The sequence below is a fragment of the Aquarana catesbeiana genome, linkage group LG03, assembly GCF_042186555.1.
Source record: "Aquarana catesbeiana isolate 2022-GZ linkage group LG03, ASM4218655v1, whole genome shotgun sequence".
Lineage (NCBI taxonomy): Eukaryota > Metazoa > Chordata > Amphibia > Anura > Ranidae > Aquarana > Aquarana catesbeiana.
In genome coordinates, this window is record NC_133326.1 from 497,229,926 (window position 1) to 497,244,793 (window position 14,868).

At 41.9% G+C, this 14,868-nt stretch overlaps 1 protein-coding gene across 2 annotated transcripts in view; it reads left to right on the plus strand.

Moving 5' to 3' along the window:
• Positions 1-14,868, plus strand: part of HMGXB3 (HMG-box containing 3) — a 106,925-nt gene that overhangs the window by 20,326 nt on the left and 71,731 nt on the right. For both annotated transcript variants that reach the window (XM_073621076.1, XM_073621077.1), the window contains 2 exons: positions 2,678-2,852; positions 14,364-14,834. In XM_073621076.1, coding sequence (XP_073477177.1) covers positions 2,678-2,852; positions 14,364-14,834 — 646 coding nt within the window. The remainder of the gene's footprint in view (positions 1-2,677; positions 2,853-14,363; positions 14,835-14,868) is intronic.

The following is a 14,868-nucleotide window of genomic DNA, read 5'->3' on the forward strand; positions in this document are numbered from 1 at the left end:
TGGCTGAGGATGTGGTAGGTGGATCACATTCCTATTCAAAGAAATAAGCCAAGATTGAGACAGTTGAATACAGATTTAGACCCTCTAGAGCAGCGGTCACTAAATGGCAGTCTGGTAGCGGACCGACTGACAGCCTGTGCGGACTGCGGCCGTGCCACTGCTATAGCTGGGTGTCTTCTCCCGGGCTTCCTGCCCGGCCACCAATGTCATCCTCACGGCGGGCGGTGGTGTGAGAAGCTGGAGATCGGGACGGGGGTGGGAGCTGCCCAAGTTATGTTAACAAGCAAGTGATTACCTGGCTTGTTAATATGAAAAGCCTCCCACCCCTCAGTCCCACTCTGAAGCTCCCTGTCCGCTGTGAGGATGACATCGGTGGCCAGTCTGGAGGCTCAGGTGAGGACACTCCAGGATGATTAATGCCTCTGCCCTGCTAAAGGTACCATAGGACTGTGCATGGGAGGGCTGCATTAAAAGGGGCTCTGGGTTGTGTTAAGGGAGTATAAAGGGGTGCTGCGTGTTGTGTAAAGGGGCGCTGTGTTGTGAAGGGGAACTGAGGACACTGTGGGACTGCTTTAAAGTGGGGACTGTGATGTAAAGGGGACTATGATGTATAAGGTACGCTGAAGATGATGGTTTACGGGGGATGATGTGTTATATTGCTAACAAAATTCAGACCTTTGCTCGAAGGAAATTTTTCTGACCAGACCGCCATAAATTTTAATTCAAGACCTCTGGTCTAGAGGAATAAGGCCAGGGTCAGAAGCCAGAGGTCAGCTAAAGGGAGAGACAAAAAAGGTGTGTGACAACAGTGGGTCAGAGATTTTGAAGGTATTACTGAAGGCTGTCCAGCACTTAGCATGTCTATGAACATTCATAAGCCTAGAGATGTGTGTGTGTGTTAGAGCTAATGCATTGAGTGTTGTCCTTGTGTAGCAGCCAATCCCCTGTTAAGGAATTCTTTAGCCTTTATTTCTGATAGCAACATGGGTATGTTGTAATGAAAACTGTAGCAAAGAAATGTAACGGCATAGCCTATAACAGTACTGTTCTGAATTGCATCCTAGCAGCAATTATTTAAAGCCCTCCCACTCAGACTATCTTGTCCAAACTGCCACGATGTGCTTTATGTAATGTGTGAAAAAGGCACATTGTGCTGATCAAAAAAGGAAACTGCAATATGCAGTAGCTCACCCCCATCTAGTAGCGAGTAAAGTGTTTTTTTGTTTGGGGTCTGTGGGTCCTGTGTAAGTTCATCTTCATCTTACAGATTTTTCTGTAAAGGTGAACTTGCACTTTAAGGATAAGTTCACCTTTGTAAAAAAAATAAAAAAAACTTAATAAATGCACATCTTTATGCAGGTATAAAAAATATGCACTTATTATTTTTTTTTTTTTTTCTAGGGGTCCGCAAAGCATTGCAGCCCGTGATCAGCAGTTCACTGGTGCAATGCAGGGCTCTTGCAGACTGCCAGTGTAAGTTGTCTGCTTGTACCTGTACAGTGACAGGAAGCACCAATGAACTACCTAGATTGCTACAAGCTGACAGCCAAAAAGTTATTTGCAGTGCACCCCCCCCCACACACTCGCTGTCACAACGGTGTAGGGGCTGCTGCAACAGTAACATGTTACACCCTGAATATTGTTTACAAAATGTGAACTTAGCCTTTAAAGTGGAAGGCAAGTCTAAACCTAACTAAGCTATCTACCCTGTAAATGGAAAGATGCCTATACTTACCTATTCTGAAGTCACTCCGGACCGGTCACATGACCTCTCCAGAGGCTGGCATTGGTAAAGAGGAGAGATTGCTGACAACCGCTGCTGCTGAGTCTGTGCGATTGTGTCAGTCGGACTTAATATAGGTTATCCGTTGTCGGCTGTCCTTCCTCTACACTGAAGTCGTTACTAGGACCTGATCGTGTGACCAGAACAAGAATAGGGAAGTATAGGCATTTTTCCTTTTACAGGGAAAATGAAATAGGCTTAGAATGGGGGTGGGAGTAGTTTTAAGCTTAATTAGGTATTGATTTGCCTTAAACATTAACAAAAGTTGGGACCTCAATGCAATAATGTCTCTCACACTCCAAGATCCTCAGTTTACCTTCATGATCTCTGTTATATTAATTCATGAGATGTAACTTTAACAAAATGACCAAACAGGCTTAAAGTTTTATTAGTTTTATTGTCCTTTTGCTTTAAAGCATACCTGTCATCACCCAAAAGATACTGAACAGGCTTCAACGTTAAAATGCAGCCACCTTGCAGTGCAATGCACATGTATTTTGGATACTTTCCCATGGTTCAGGTGACCCAAATTCCAGTAAACTATAACATGCAAAATCCAACACTTCTCGATAATGTGAAGTGCTTACTTTCCTTCTACTTGGCCAATAAGACTGCCTATAATAATGATGGACCAGTAAGCGTTTGAGAGGAGGCAAGCAAGCTCTTGACACTCTCGGGAAGTGTCAAAATTTCCATGTTACAGCTCCCTGGGATTTGTACCACCATGCATCTCTTCCACCTGTGTCTATATATAATATGCTGTAAAGCATGCTATTCCTGCATTGTAGTACTGTAACCTGGTTAGATTTGGGTAATGACAAGTTTACGTTGAATGTTTGTAAAACAAAAAACACCTTTTATTAATTAAATTTTAAGCATCTTCTCATGTTCCAGGTCAGCCTATTTGCTTTACTACTATGATATCTACCTCAAAGTCCAGCAAGAGGTACCTCATCTTCCCCAGTCCGAAATCAACAAGAAGATCAGTGAGAGCTGGAAACTACTGAGTGTGGCAGAGAAGAGCTATTACCTGGAGCGAGCCAAGTTAGAGAAGGAGGGTCTGGACCCTGTACGTGTACTGCCGCTTACAGGAGCTTTATCAGAACTATGACTTGAAATAGATTTTAGAATTATTCTTTCAGTTAATTTATATATAGGAAATATTGCAGTCTTTGTGTTGTATTTTGGATATTGTATAATTCTGTATATCGGAAGCTTTTTTTTTGAGCAGAACATAAAATATCAACTATTTCTTCAACGACGGATGCAGGAAGTCTTTAACCTTTGGGTTTTACTGCTATCTACAGGAGTATTGGATGCTGGCAAACAAATCTGTAGGCCAGCACAAAATGACCCTCTCATACTACTAGCATGCCTTGGTTTTTTGCTAGTGGCCTAGAAGGATGGACCTCTTTTATTCACCTATTTTCTGCTGTGTTAGACTAACCTAATTTTTGCTAGAACCTTTTTTTAGTCATGTTTTTAAACTCCTCGCTACATTGCTGCTGGAGTTTTATCCCCTGTTGCAGCTATCCAATGAGATCATCCTCACCCTGGCTTTTGAAGTATCGCACCTGAAGCCTGCTGGACTGGACATTAGTTGGTAGCCTTGAAGTAACTTTTGTACACTGGGTAGTAGTGCGCTTTCCAGACTTGGTGCTGGTAAAAGTTGGCTGTGGTTTACTTTCTAGGTCCAATGCCACATGGATTGCCTCAGTTCTTGTCTTGTCTCACTTAAGGAGAAGCAGGTCATGCCAAGCATCGGGAGCTTATCTAATTTGCATAAGTTCCTGGGCATTATTTCCCACTTCCTGTCTGAGTTAACGCTGTGGAACTGAGCACTGTCATCATCTGCTGGGAGAAGTTTTACGCCCATGCTCTCCTTCACACCATACAAAATTTATAAAGCTTCTCCTCACACTGTTCCTGCTTACAAAAAGCCCCATGGAAATTTGATTTTCATTCTGTTCCTGTTGTCTGTCTACAGTGAATTTGGTCATTTCTGACCATCTAATCCTCACCTGCTACGAGCTGTCTGGATTTCATAAGTAGTTGAGGCCTTGCCTCTTTCCCTGAGCCTATGAGTTGCCTTACCACCATGCAGTCATAGCACGTCTGGTTCTGGACACAGAGAGGACAATCCCACTGTATCGACTGCAACCAGCTCACTCTCTACTAACTGCTTTGGGGGCGGCTTGCAGCGTACCTACTGACGGTTCCAACATCTGCAGTCTGGAGTCATGTTGCCCTCTGCTGGCAGCCTGCATCCCATCTTTGGCGTTTCCCTTGGCTCCCATAAGGTGTGGCTAGATCCTCTGCTGTTTTGACTAAGGCGTTTACCACAGTCTTGCAAGACTGATCGAAACCACCCAGTTATCTGCTGACTCATATTGTAGAGGTCACAAGCAAGCTCTTGTATCTTCTCCATCATGTTCTATGCGATTTATTCACGACCCTAATGACGTCTGGGTCATGTCTGATTCTGCGTTTCTGAAATTCTTGACTCATAGGCTTGTCCCTAAAGAGTCAAGTTCTAGTGCCATTACCCACAAATTCTAGGCAACCTTTTCAGCTTTTATTGATGCAGTGTGCTTCTCTCTGAAACCAACCAGTACCAGCCTGTTTCTTTGACCATTGCTCTTTTTAGTCTTGGGTGATTTAAAAATCCCAAGACAGTAAAAATACTCTTTGCATTCTTTTTTCCAACTATTTTTCTATGGAAATTGGAAGCATCTTGTGTTTTTATTAGCATCTGTTTTGTAAGGATTTAAAAAAAAGTATTTTCTTGCTGTGATTCTGGCTGTGTCCCATTTTAACAAGGCACTTACCATGCTGATAAGTTGTTAGAAGCCCTTCCTTGATGTTTTCCCTGGCGGATCCTGCCCTTCAACTGATTCTGACAGAAACAGGTTTTTTTTTATACCATGTTTGACTGGCCAAAAACCCTTAAGAAAACTTCTGTTTTCTGGGAGCCTCATATCTTATCTTTTGCATGTGTCTGATGTTGGTACATATGCATAGGGCATGAATTGTGGAACCCTTGTGCAAGAAGCTTTTGATTTGCATAGCCTTTAAGGAACAATGAGTTCAGACCTGCTTTTAGATAACATCATCAAGAATGCTACTGGTGGTAGAAGCGCCCATTATCCACACAGGCCGAATGTCAGAAAACAACGGCCGGTCTAAAAAAAAGTTTGTCCCGTGTGTATGTCAGTCTGTCTGACAGGAGCCGTTCGGCCAGCTTCTGTCGGACGTGCATGCTGGAAAACCAGCAGCTGACCGACTGCCAATTAACGCTCTCAGCCAATGATAGAGAGCGCAGATCGGAGTGTTTTGGTGGGGGTGGGCAGTCCCCTATGGTTAGTACAGCGGCTCCGACCGGAGCTGTCAGGTTTTTTTTTTTTTTTTTTTTTTTTGTTTTTTTTTTTCAGGCAACCCAGCAGGTTGCAAAGAAAAAGACTGTTGGTGTGTTCCCAGCTTTAGGAACATACTATGATGTAATCTCTCTGAATGTAAAGAAACATCCCTTTCATTTCTCGACTCCCTCAACTTCCTTCTCAAGACCCTCCATACTTGGCTCCCCATCCATCTGCTAGGTCTGCTAAATTTTTAGACTAGCCATCTGCTGGAAAGGGGAGGGAGAAGGGGGGACAGACCATTTACATCCCAGACACTATTGATATCCCTGGGATACGAACTGGAGTTTCACTTCCTGCAGCCCTGCTCTGTTTGATACCTGCAACCTTTTTCTGTCGCCCTACAGACTAGTAGATTTTCATTAAGCCCTCGGGGGTCTTCTGGATCAAGGTGCCATTGCCCACATTCCAGTAGAACAGCAGTTACATGGGTTTTACTCAAACCTGTTCACTGTTTGCAGAACCGAAAGAGGACATTCCCCAAACTTGGAATGTGAGGCTCTGAATGACTTCATGTTCCTATCTTTTGAACGCATCAGTTATTCCTATGTTTTGTTGTAGAGTCCCTGACTTACCAGTTCATTGCCCTGCCCTTAGGCCTCTCATCTGTACCTTGGGTATTCACTAAGGTTCTGGCCCCAGTATTAAAGTTGCACTTTCATGATATCCCCATTGTGGGATACTTGGACAACACTCTGTTTAAGGAACAGTCTACAAGGGCTCTTGAATAACATATCTCTCTGATTGCCCAGATAATACAGTGTCTTTAGTGGATCCTGGACCTTCAAATATACTCATTCAAACCAACTCATCGCTTGGAATATCTGGGTCTAGTTCTGGACACATCTCAGACATAAGTGTCTCCCCCACAGGAGAAACTTTAGACCCTCAGCTCTGTTATGAACTCTCCAGCCCAGAAACCATCTGACTATCCACGCTTGCATGAATCCTAGACCTGATGGTAGCCTTCTTTGAGCCATCAAGGCAGTTCGCTTTGCCCAGTTTCATCTTCAATGCAACATCATGTCTTCCTGGGACAAGTGGGTCCGGTCTATGGACTTTTTTTCTTTTTTTAGGTGGGAATACCTTTTTTGGGGAGCAGCCCAAGCTTCTGCCTTTCTCACTTAGGCAAGACTGACATCCCCAGCTGCCCACAGTCTACTGGGATCCCACATGAGTATCTCAGTGATTATGTGTTTTGAGGATAACCCAGGAAACTAGGTAAGAGGGGAAAGAAGATTAAAAAAAGGGGGCGAGGTTCCTATTTAAAGACTTCTTCTTCAGTGTCCTCCAATGGACTTCCAAGGAAAGATATTACAATAAGTATAGAAATTCCCCCTTTTCTTTTTTTTTTTTTTTTTCTTTTTCTTTATGCTTTTTAAATGAATACAGAAGCCAACAAGTAGAAACATAAATACACTGTATTACCGGCATTTATATGGCTAAACATATAGGTAGTAGTGTGATGACGCTTCCTGAGTACAGCTCTGAGGATAGACGGTGATCCTAGTAGTTGTTAAAACGTGCACCAGACACCCAGGTCGGCACCCCGTGAGTCATTCTCCCCGAGGGCATTCCACTCACCAGAAAACAGTATGTCACAAGCCTCAAAATAATCCTCGAGCTACTTGAAGGAAAGTCATCCACAATATAGGCCAGGTTAGGGTTGCGAATCACTCCAATAATACAGGATCATAGAAAAGAGAGATTCCACATAGCGTGATCCTGTATAACAATTTTATTGTAGCCAACCCAACCCCCTTACAGATTATACGTATAAGCTGTTTATAGCAATGAGCATGTAACCAGAGCGTAGTCACCAGTCCGCTGAATAGGAGAGCGCCAGTGCAGGTTACGCGGCTGCGCTGTTTCCTCCTGGTTGTCTCTCGCTGACTGCGACATGCATGCATCACTTCTGGTCGCCATAGAGGTCACGCCTTGACACGTTTTCGTCATTACGACTTCGTCTGAGGGCGACGTAATGACAAAACACATAACCCTCACTGGCGCTCTCCTATTCAGCGGACTGGTGACTATGCTCTTGTTACATGCTCATTGTCATAAACCACTTGTATGTATAATCTGTAAGGGGGTCGGTTGGCTACAATAAAATTGTTATACACGATCACGCTATGTGGAATCTCTCTTTTCTATGATCCTGTATTATTTGAGTGATTTGCAACCCTAACCTGGCCTATATTGTGGATGACTTTCCTTCAAGTAGCTCAAGGATTATTTTGAGGCTTGTGACATACTGTTTTTTGGTGAGTGGAATCCCCTCGGGGAGTGTGACTCACGAGGTGCGGACCTGGGTGTATGGTGCATGTTTTAACAACTACTAGGATCACCGTCGACACTTAGTGAATACAGCTCTAAGAATAGTCAGACTCCTCCTTGTATATTTAACCATATAAATGCCAGTCATAGTCTGATGGACTGATAGGAGCACTGCTATAGCATTGTATTTGCACAGTGTTTTAGAACTGGAATCTTTTGCTATTTTATTTGTATACATTTTTTTTTTTTTTTATAGCAGCTGCTAATGTTTGTAATTCATGTATAGTGGTTGATGTGGAGTGCACAACTTCTTTTATATGAATGTTAAGCGTTTGATTGTTTGTTTATAATTTAAAGGTAACTTGGCTCTGAGTGGTGGTGTTAGGCCATTTCATTACACTCAGTTTAACATAAATATATTACCAACGGCTAGTACAAAGAAGAGGCAAAATAAGTAGAAAAAGGACAGGGTACTGATATATAATGTATGTCAAAAGACAAATGGGTGTTAGGATTGTTGTAAAATAACAAACCGCGTATTGCTAATAAAAAATTATCAGTCAGGTAATGGTTCGATCAAGGATACAAAAATGGCAAGCTACCTTCATTATTTTAGCCTAAAAGTAACTTTAGGCCTCTGTCGTACTTAGAGATGTAAAATTTCCGTAAATTTTGAAGCTTGGGAAAAAAATTTTGTTTTTTTTTCAGTTTTTTTTGGGGGCAAAACGGAAATTTTCGGAAAAATTGAAAAAAATGCTACTGTTACTTTAGGAACATAAAATATGACTATGGACAATTTGACTTGGCATAAAATTTTCACAACTAGCATATTAAAAATATAGTGTAGCCAAACAATTATCACAAACAGAATTTACTTTTTTATAATATTTATTTGTAACAAAGGGAGCAACAATTTCCTGAACTACTTACTAGTTTATGTGGAACAGCCAAAAAGCCTCCACAAAACAATTTTCAAAACCAAAAGTAACAATTTTTCATATTTCCTCTCCACAATCTTAAATAAAAATAAAAACCCCATTCTCATAAAAAGAATTGAAGCTGGGGGAAGTGTTAAGAAGAGGGTGGGACGAATGTACATTTAATCAGAATCATTTTCTGAGCTGAAATTGTCAGTATCCGTCTCTGCTTCTGCAGCTACTCTTCTTCTTTTTTTTTTTTTTTTTTGTCCGTCATCACAATTAGGAACTTCTAAAAACGTAAGGTTTGACCGGACCGGTTCTTGTTACAATAGCAGCACAGCACCTCCTAAGAAATGCATACTGTTCTTGCATTGGAGGGTTCAGTTTGTTACCTAGGACTTGCTTGTCCTCACTCAGTGCACAGAAATTAGAATAATCTTATATCATACATTTTAAAAATGTCTTAAAATATTTTATTCATCATGGTAAAATAAAATATTCCACAATTATTTTATTTTTTTTTTTTTTTTTTCCATTTTTTGGAAAAAAACAAAAAAGCCTTCAGGAGAAAAACGGGGAAAAAAATGTTTTTTTTTTCGAATGTTTCCGTTTTTTTTCCCAGGCCTTCACATCTCTAGTCATACTGTACTGAAGTATGAGCATCAGACATTCCTGGCAGAAAAAAAAACGGAGGATGTGCTGTATATCACTTGCTAGTATATGCACACACAAGCAGGAAGCATGGCTTTTATGCATATTTGTGCGTATTTGCAAGTATACAGGTAAAAATGCTGAGCGTTTTCAGGGAGCAGTGCGCAAGAGGCCTTACAATTAAAAAAATATAAATAGTACCAAAAATACCTGAGTAATGTCAGAGTAAGACAATCAATTGACTAATGAAGAAAGGGGTATAGTATCAAAGGTGGTATGTCTTCTGAATGTTCTCCCATTTGGAGATGCACTTGGAGAGATTCAACGGATTGTTTAATTGCACCATTGCTTGTAGAAGAGTGAGCGTTGCAAAAGTCCTTCCCAGAAAACCATCAAAGGGGTTTTGGTTTGAGGGCTTGGATTAAGCAATGGGTTATAGAAACGTTAGATTTCCTTACAGAGTGGTAGGGGAAGACCAAGAAATTTTACCAAGTCCGATTAATAAAGTGTGATCAGTCCATGATTGTTTAAGAGTGTGAGACTGGAGTAAAATTTTTTTAGAGTATAGGTCCTGAAAGGAATCAAGTTCCAATTCTGTGTTTTAGATTTCCAACATGTGTGATCCCTGCAGACATCAAGTCCCACAGAGGCAAATCAGAGTAAAGAAATTCTAAAGACTTGAGTGGAATAATATTTACGAGTCATTTAGGTATGCCATTGCCTAGCTGTTGAAGGGAGAACCAGACTTTTAGGGTCGCTGTGACGGGACCTAGAAACGGTCATAGTGTTCCAGGAGCTAAAAAGCACTTTAGAGTTTAGTGAGCTCAATTTGAATCCAGGAGTGTGCAGGGGCTGATAATGACTCAAATTGTTCCAATATGACCGCTTTATAATACACAGAGATGTTGAGAGCACCCATTCCACCTTTTGACATGGGTGTACAAAGAAATGAGCTGCAGATAGATACATGGGTGTTTCTTTACCCAGATGAAGGAGTTCAGCAGGGATTATAGTTTAACTGCTTCAGATCCGGGCCATTGCCAAATGACAGCAACAGCGCGGATCTAAATTGCCGGGACTACGTCTATTGACGTCGTCCCGTGCACGAGCGGCCTGGGCGCCCTCTGCAGGGCGCGCTCGGTGATCAGCGAGTCTGAGACTCGCCTGATCACAGATCAGAGTAAGGGGTCGGTCCCGACCCCTTACCACATGATCAGCTGTCAGCCAATGACAGCTGATCATGTGATTTAAACAGAGCTGCTAATCGGCTACTTTTCCTCCTCGTGCTGACAGCGTGACCACCAGTGCCACCCATCAGCACCCACATCAGTGCCACCCATCAGCACCCACATCAGTTCAACCTATCAGTGCCCATCAGTGTCACCTACCAGTGCCCATCAGTGCCCCCCATAAGTGGTACCTATTAGTGCCCATCCGTGCCACCCATCAGCGCCCATCAGTGGCCATCAGTACCGCCTTACCTGTCCCCATCAGTGCGGCCTTAACTGTGCCTATCCGTGCCCATCAGTGCAGCCTATCCGTGCCCACCAGTGCCGCCTCATCAGCGCATATCAATGAAGGAGAAAAATTACCTGTTTGCCAAATTTTATAACAAACTATTAAACATGATTTTTTTTTTTTTTTTTTTTTTTTTTTTTTTTTTTCAAAAATTTCCATCTTTTTTTGTTTGTTTAGCAAAAAATAAAAACCCCAGCTGTGATTAAATACCACCAAAAGAAAGCTCTATTTGTGGGAAAAAAATGATAAAAATTAAATTTGGGTACAGTGTTGTATGACCGCGCAATTGTCATTCAAAGTGCGACAGCGCTGAAAGCTCAAAATTGGTCTGGGCAGGAGGGGGGTTTAAGTGCCCAGTAAGCAAGTGGTTAAGAAGGTATAAATGTAGGATTAGAATAGGGAGGGTGCTGAACATATGCAAGAGATGAAGCAATAAAAAACATTTTAGTGAGCATAATGCACAGAGCCCAGTACGTTTTTGTGTATCTGAGATCTTGGCAAATGGATTGAAGTTTTCCCACCAGCTCTTTGAGGTTCAGGCAAAAAAGATTAACTGGCCAGGAAACTAGCTGAATTCCTAGGTATTTTAATAAGGACGCAGGGGCCTGGGAGAATGTTCATGCTTTTTCTGTTCTGCTGTGATACCTGTAATTTGTGCTTTGGAGCATAGGGATTCTGCTAGTGGCTTCATAACAAGAGCAAAGATAAGAGGACAGGGGGCAACCCTGTCAAGTCCCATTAGACATATTAAAAGGTTCAGAAAGGAAGTCAAAACCCTTGCCCTAAATGTTGAATATAGGCCTAATATAGCAGAAAGGATGTTGCCTAAAAGGCCAAATTTAAGAAGGTCCTCCCTTAAGTATGTCCAATGAACTCTATCAAATATCTTCTCTGCATCCAAAGATAAGTGCAGAGAAGGCATTTCATTATGCTTGGCCCATTGGCTAAGGTTCACTAATCTTGTTCAATCAGAGGCCACTCTACCAGTCACAAACCCCATCTGGTCCATAACCTGGGGTTAATACATTTTATACCTTGAGAGTCAAAGAGATAAGGTATTCCGGTCTTGGCTAGTCTGCGCTTGTGTTGTTTAGCCAGGACAGCTCCGGGTCTATTACCCTGGAAGTACCAAGTGGCACAGAGCCTTTGTAAAGGCTGGGTTCACACTTATGTGAATTGTATCCCCGCATCCAATTCACATGACGGGGCAACCACGGAGCGCACAGCAGAAGGGTCCTGTGCTTCTTTGGCTCTGTTTCAGGTCAGAATTCAGGCAAAAATTTGGACCTAATTTACCCTTGAAATGGAGAACAGGGATGCACCAGACCCAATGCTGTGAGCTGCTCCGCACATAGTGTGAACCCGGCCTAATATAGTAATCAAAAATTTTGTGAAGATGAGCACTGAAATGGGTCGTAAGATTACATAATTCTGCTGCAACAAGAGGACTGGGTTGGTTTGTTGCATTGAGAATATGGGAAGTAATAGCCCTGGGTCTTCTGTTCTCCTGGGCACTTCTTTTAAAAAGCACACCTGTAAGGAACGATCTGTGAGCATTTCATAAGATAGTGTTATCTAGGAACAAGCTTGTGTTGATATTGAAAAAGGAGTCGATCTTGGATTTGATCTGTTCCTGATAGACTGGGTGGGTGAGCAACGATTTGTTAAGTCTTCATAGAAAGCGTCTATGAGGGGGAAGGAGTGGTAAAAAGTTTAATGATGACCGATGCGGGTCCCACCAAGTGATAAGCCCAATCTGGGCAGAAGAAACATTCTGTAGCGTGTGTTTATCCGTCAGGAAGAGAACAATTCATGAGTATGAATGTTGGGTATGCGAGTAGAAGGTATAGTCCCTCTAGTTGTCAGTGGCAGGGGTCATAAAAGTTTTATGCACTCAAAAAAGAGGAGAGCGCTGTGGATCTTCTTCTAAGCTTGTTGGTGGAATCTTAAACAGAGATGGCTACGTCATTAAAATTGCTTCAAATAAATAGCTCAGAACTCTGACCTTGCAAGGTCCTGTAGGCTCACTCTTTTTGTGGGACATGGCCGACAGTGTGCCCAGGGATGTGAGCTGTGTTGCGGGTGTCATGTGAGGTAGGAGAGATCGCTGCTCCTTTGCTGTATGCTGCCTGGCAGAACGGAGCTGCAGAATCATATGGCTATCTTGCTCCGCTGCTGATTCATGTCCCCAATAAAAATCCTAATATGCATTAAATGCAATTTCACATTTAACTAATATTTTATATCTTTGTAAAATCACAAGGTCACAATAAATGAGGAGAAAGCCTGCAAAAAAGAAAATTAATGCAGCCACACTATCTAAGGACTGAAAAGCTGCGATTTATATGTAACATTTGTTTAGGGTTTAGATGTACTTTAACCACTTACCGCAAACTTCCATAGCTGTAAGTCGGTATTTTGACGTAGAATACCGAGGTCATGGAAGCAGATAGCTGCCTTAACCCTGGTATTTTCAGAAACGGTGGGTGGTTCTCTTTATGATAAAAGTGGTCTATGTGGCGGATTCGCCGTAAGATAATCCCTCCTCCCACCGCTCTGGTCGTCTCCGCCGCTTACCGGTGCCGAGTGAGGGAAAGATGGCCCCCACTCGCCTCCATAACATTGGATGACGGAAGCAACGTCAAACGTCACTTCCGCCCAATGGTCTTAAAGGGGAAATTTTATTTTGCATTTAAGTGTAAATGTGGGATCTGAGGTCTTTTTGACCCCAGATCTCACATTAAAGAGGTCCTGTCATGCATTTATTTTTATTACAAGGGATGTTTACATTCTTTGTAATAGGAATAAAAGTGACCAAAATTATTTTTTTCTGAAAAGGACAGTGTAAAAATAAAAAGTAAAATAATAAAAAAGCACCCTGTCCCACCGAGCTCGCTCGCAGAAGCAATCCCATATGCAAGTCGCGCCCGCATATGAAAACTATGTTTAAACCACATGTGAGGTATCGCCATGATTGTTAGAGCGAGAGCAATAATTATAGCACTAGACCTCCTCTGTATCTCAAAACTGGTAACCTGTAAAAAAAATGTAAATGTTGCCAATGGAGATTTTTAAGTGCCAAAGTTTGTCACCATTCCACGAGCAGGTGCAGTTTTGAAGCATGGCATGTTGGGTATCAATTTACTCAGCATAATATTATCTAAATTGGGCTGTCTTTACTGTCTTATTTTTTAATTCAAAAAAGGTGTATTTTTTATTTTTTAATTGCGCTTGTAAGTCTGCTGCGTAAATACGGTGTGACATAAAGTACTGCAACAACTGCCATTTTATTTTCTAGGGTGTCTGGAAAAAATATATATAATGTTTGGGGGTTCTAAGTAATTTTCTATCAAAAAAACCTGATTTTTACGTAAACAGTTGTCAAAAAAAGGCTTGGTCCTTAAGTGATTAAATTGGTTAACTCTTTTAGCCTACTTTATGACATAAGCCAGACACAGGACTATAATCTGCTAAATATACAGTATATACATATGATTTTAAAATTTTCATATGAGGTTCCAACACCTAGCTGTTGTAGATGGATGGTAAATGGACTCAGCATTCATTTAGGCAGGACATTCAGGTAGAAGAGTTGGAGCATGGAGCTATAATTGCCTCTCTCAGCTTCACTGTTTATTAGAACAGCTAGCTTTTAACAAACCCTAATTTCTAAACTTTTGTTTCAATAACATTTGACTGTTATAATGGAAAGTGAAACGTAATGCATCTTTTTGCCAGCTACATGGTTCAGTTACTATCTCATTTAACATTCAATAATGTCTATTTCAATTTGGGCAGAACATGAAATGCAGCCCCTCCACCATGATTTCTGATGTTCCTGGATTTAGAAAGATCCTTCCCCGTTCAGAGTACATCCTGGTGCCTAAACCTCCTCCTGAAGAAGATGTAGGTCTGACTCATCTCAAGGAAAGTGCAATCTTGGCTCCATCGGCTGCTTTGTCCCACAATGGAGGGCAGAATGTCTATACTTTGGGGTCAGGGCTTTCTGAACAGCTCATCGATCTAGAGGGACTCACAGATGAAGGCGCAAATGCAGTGCGCGAAGTCTTACCTGGTGGAGTCTATTCCCATTGTGCTGGGACTGATAAAGTAGCAGGGGAGATCATCCTGGATGATGCTACTTTGGAGATTGGAGAAACAAGCACTTATCCAGCCACCAGCATGGTCGTTGAGGAAGATGGAGGCCTTGCTATTTCAAGGTCAGACGTACCTAGAGGAATGTCTGTTGTCACAGTTATGGCCATCCAGGTAAGGGGACCAAATGGTTGTTTTTACCAACAGT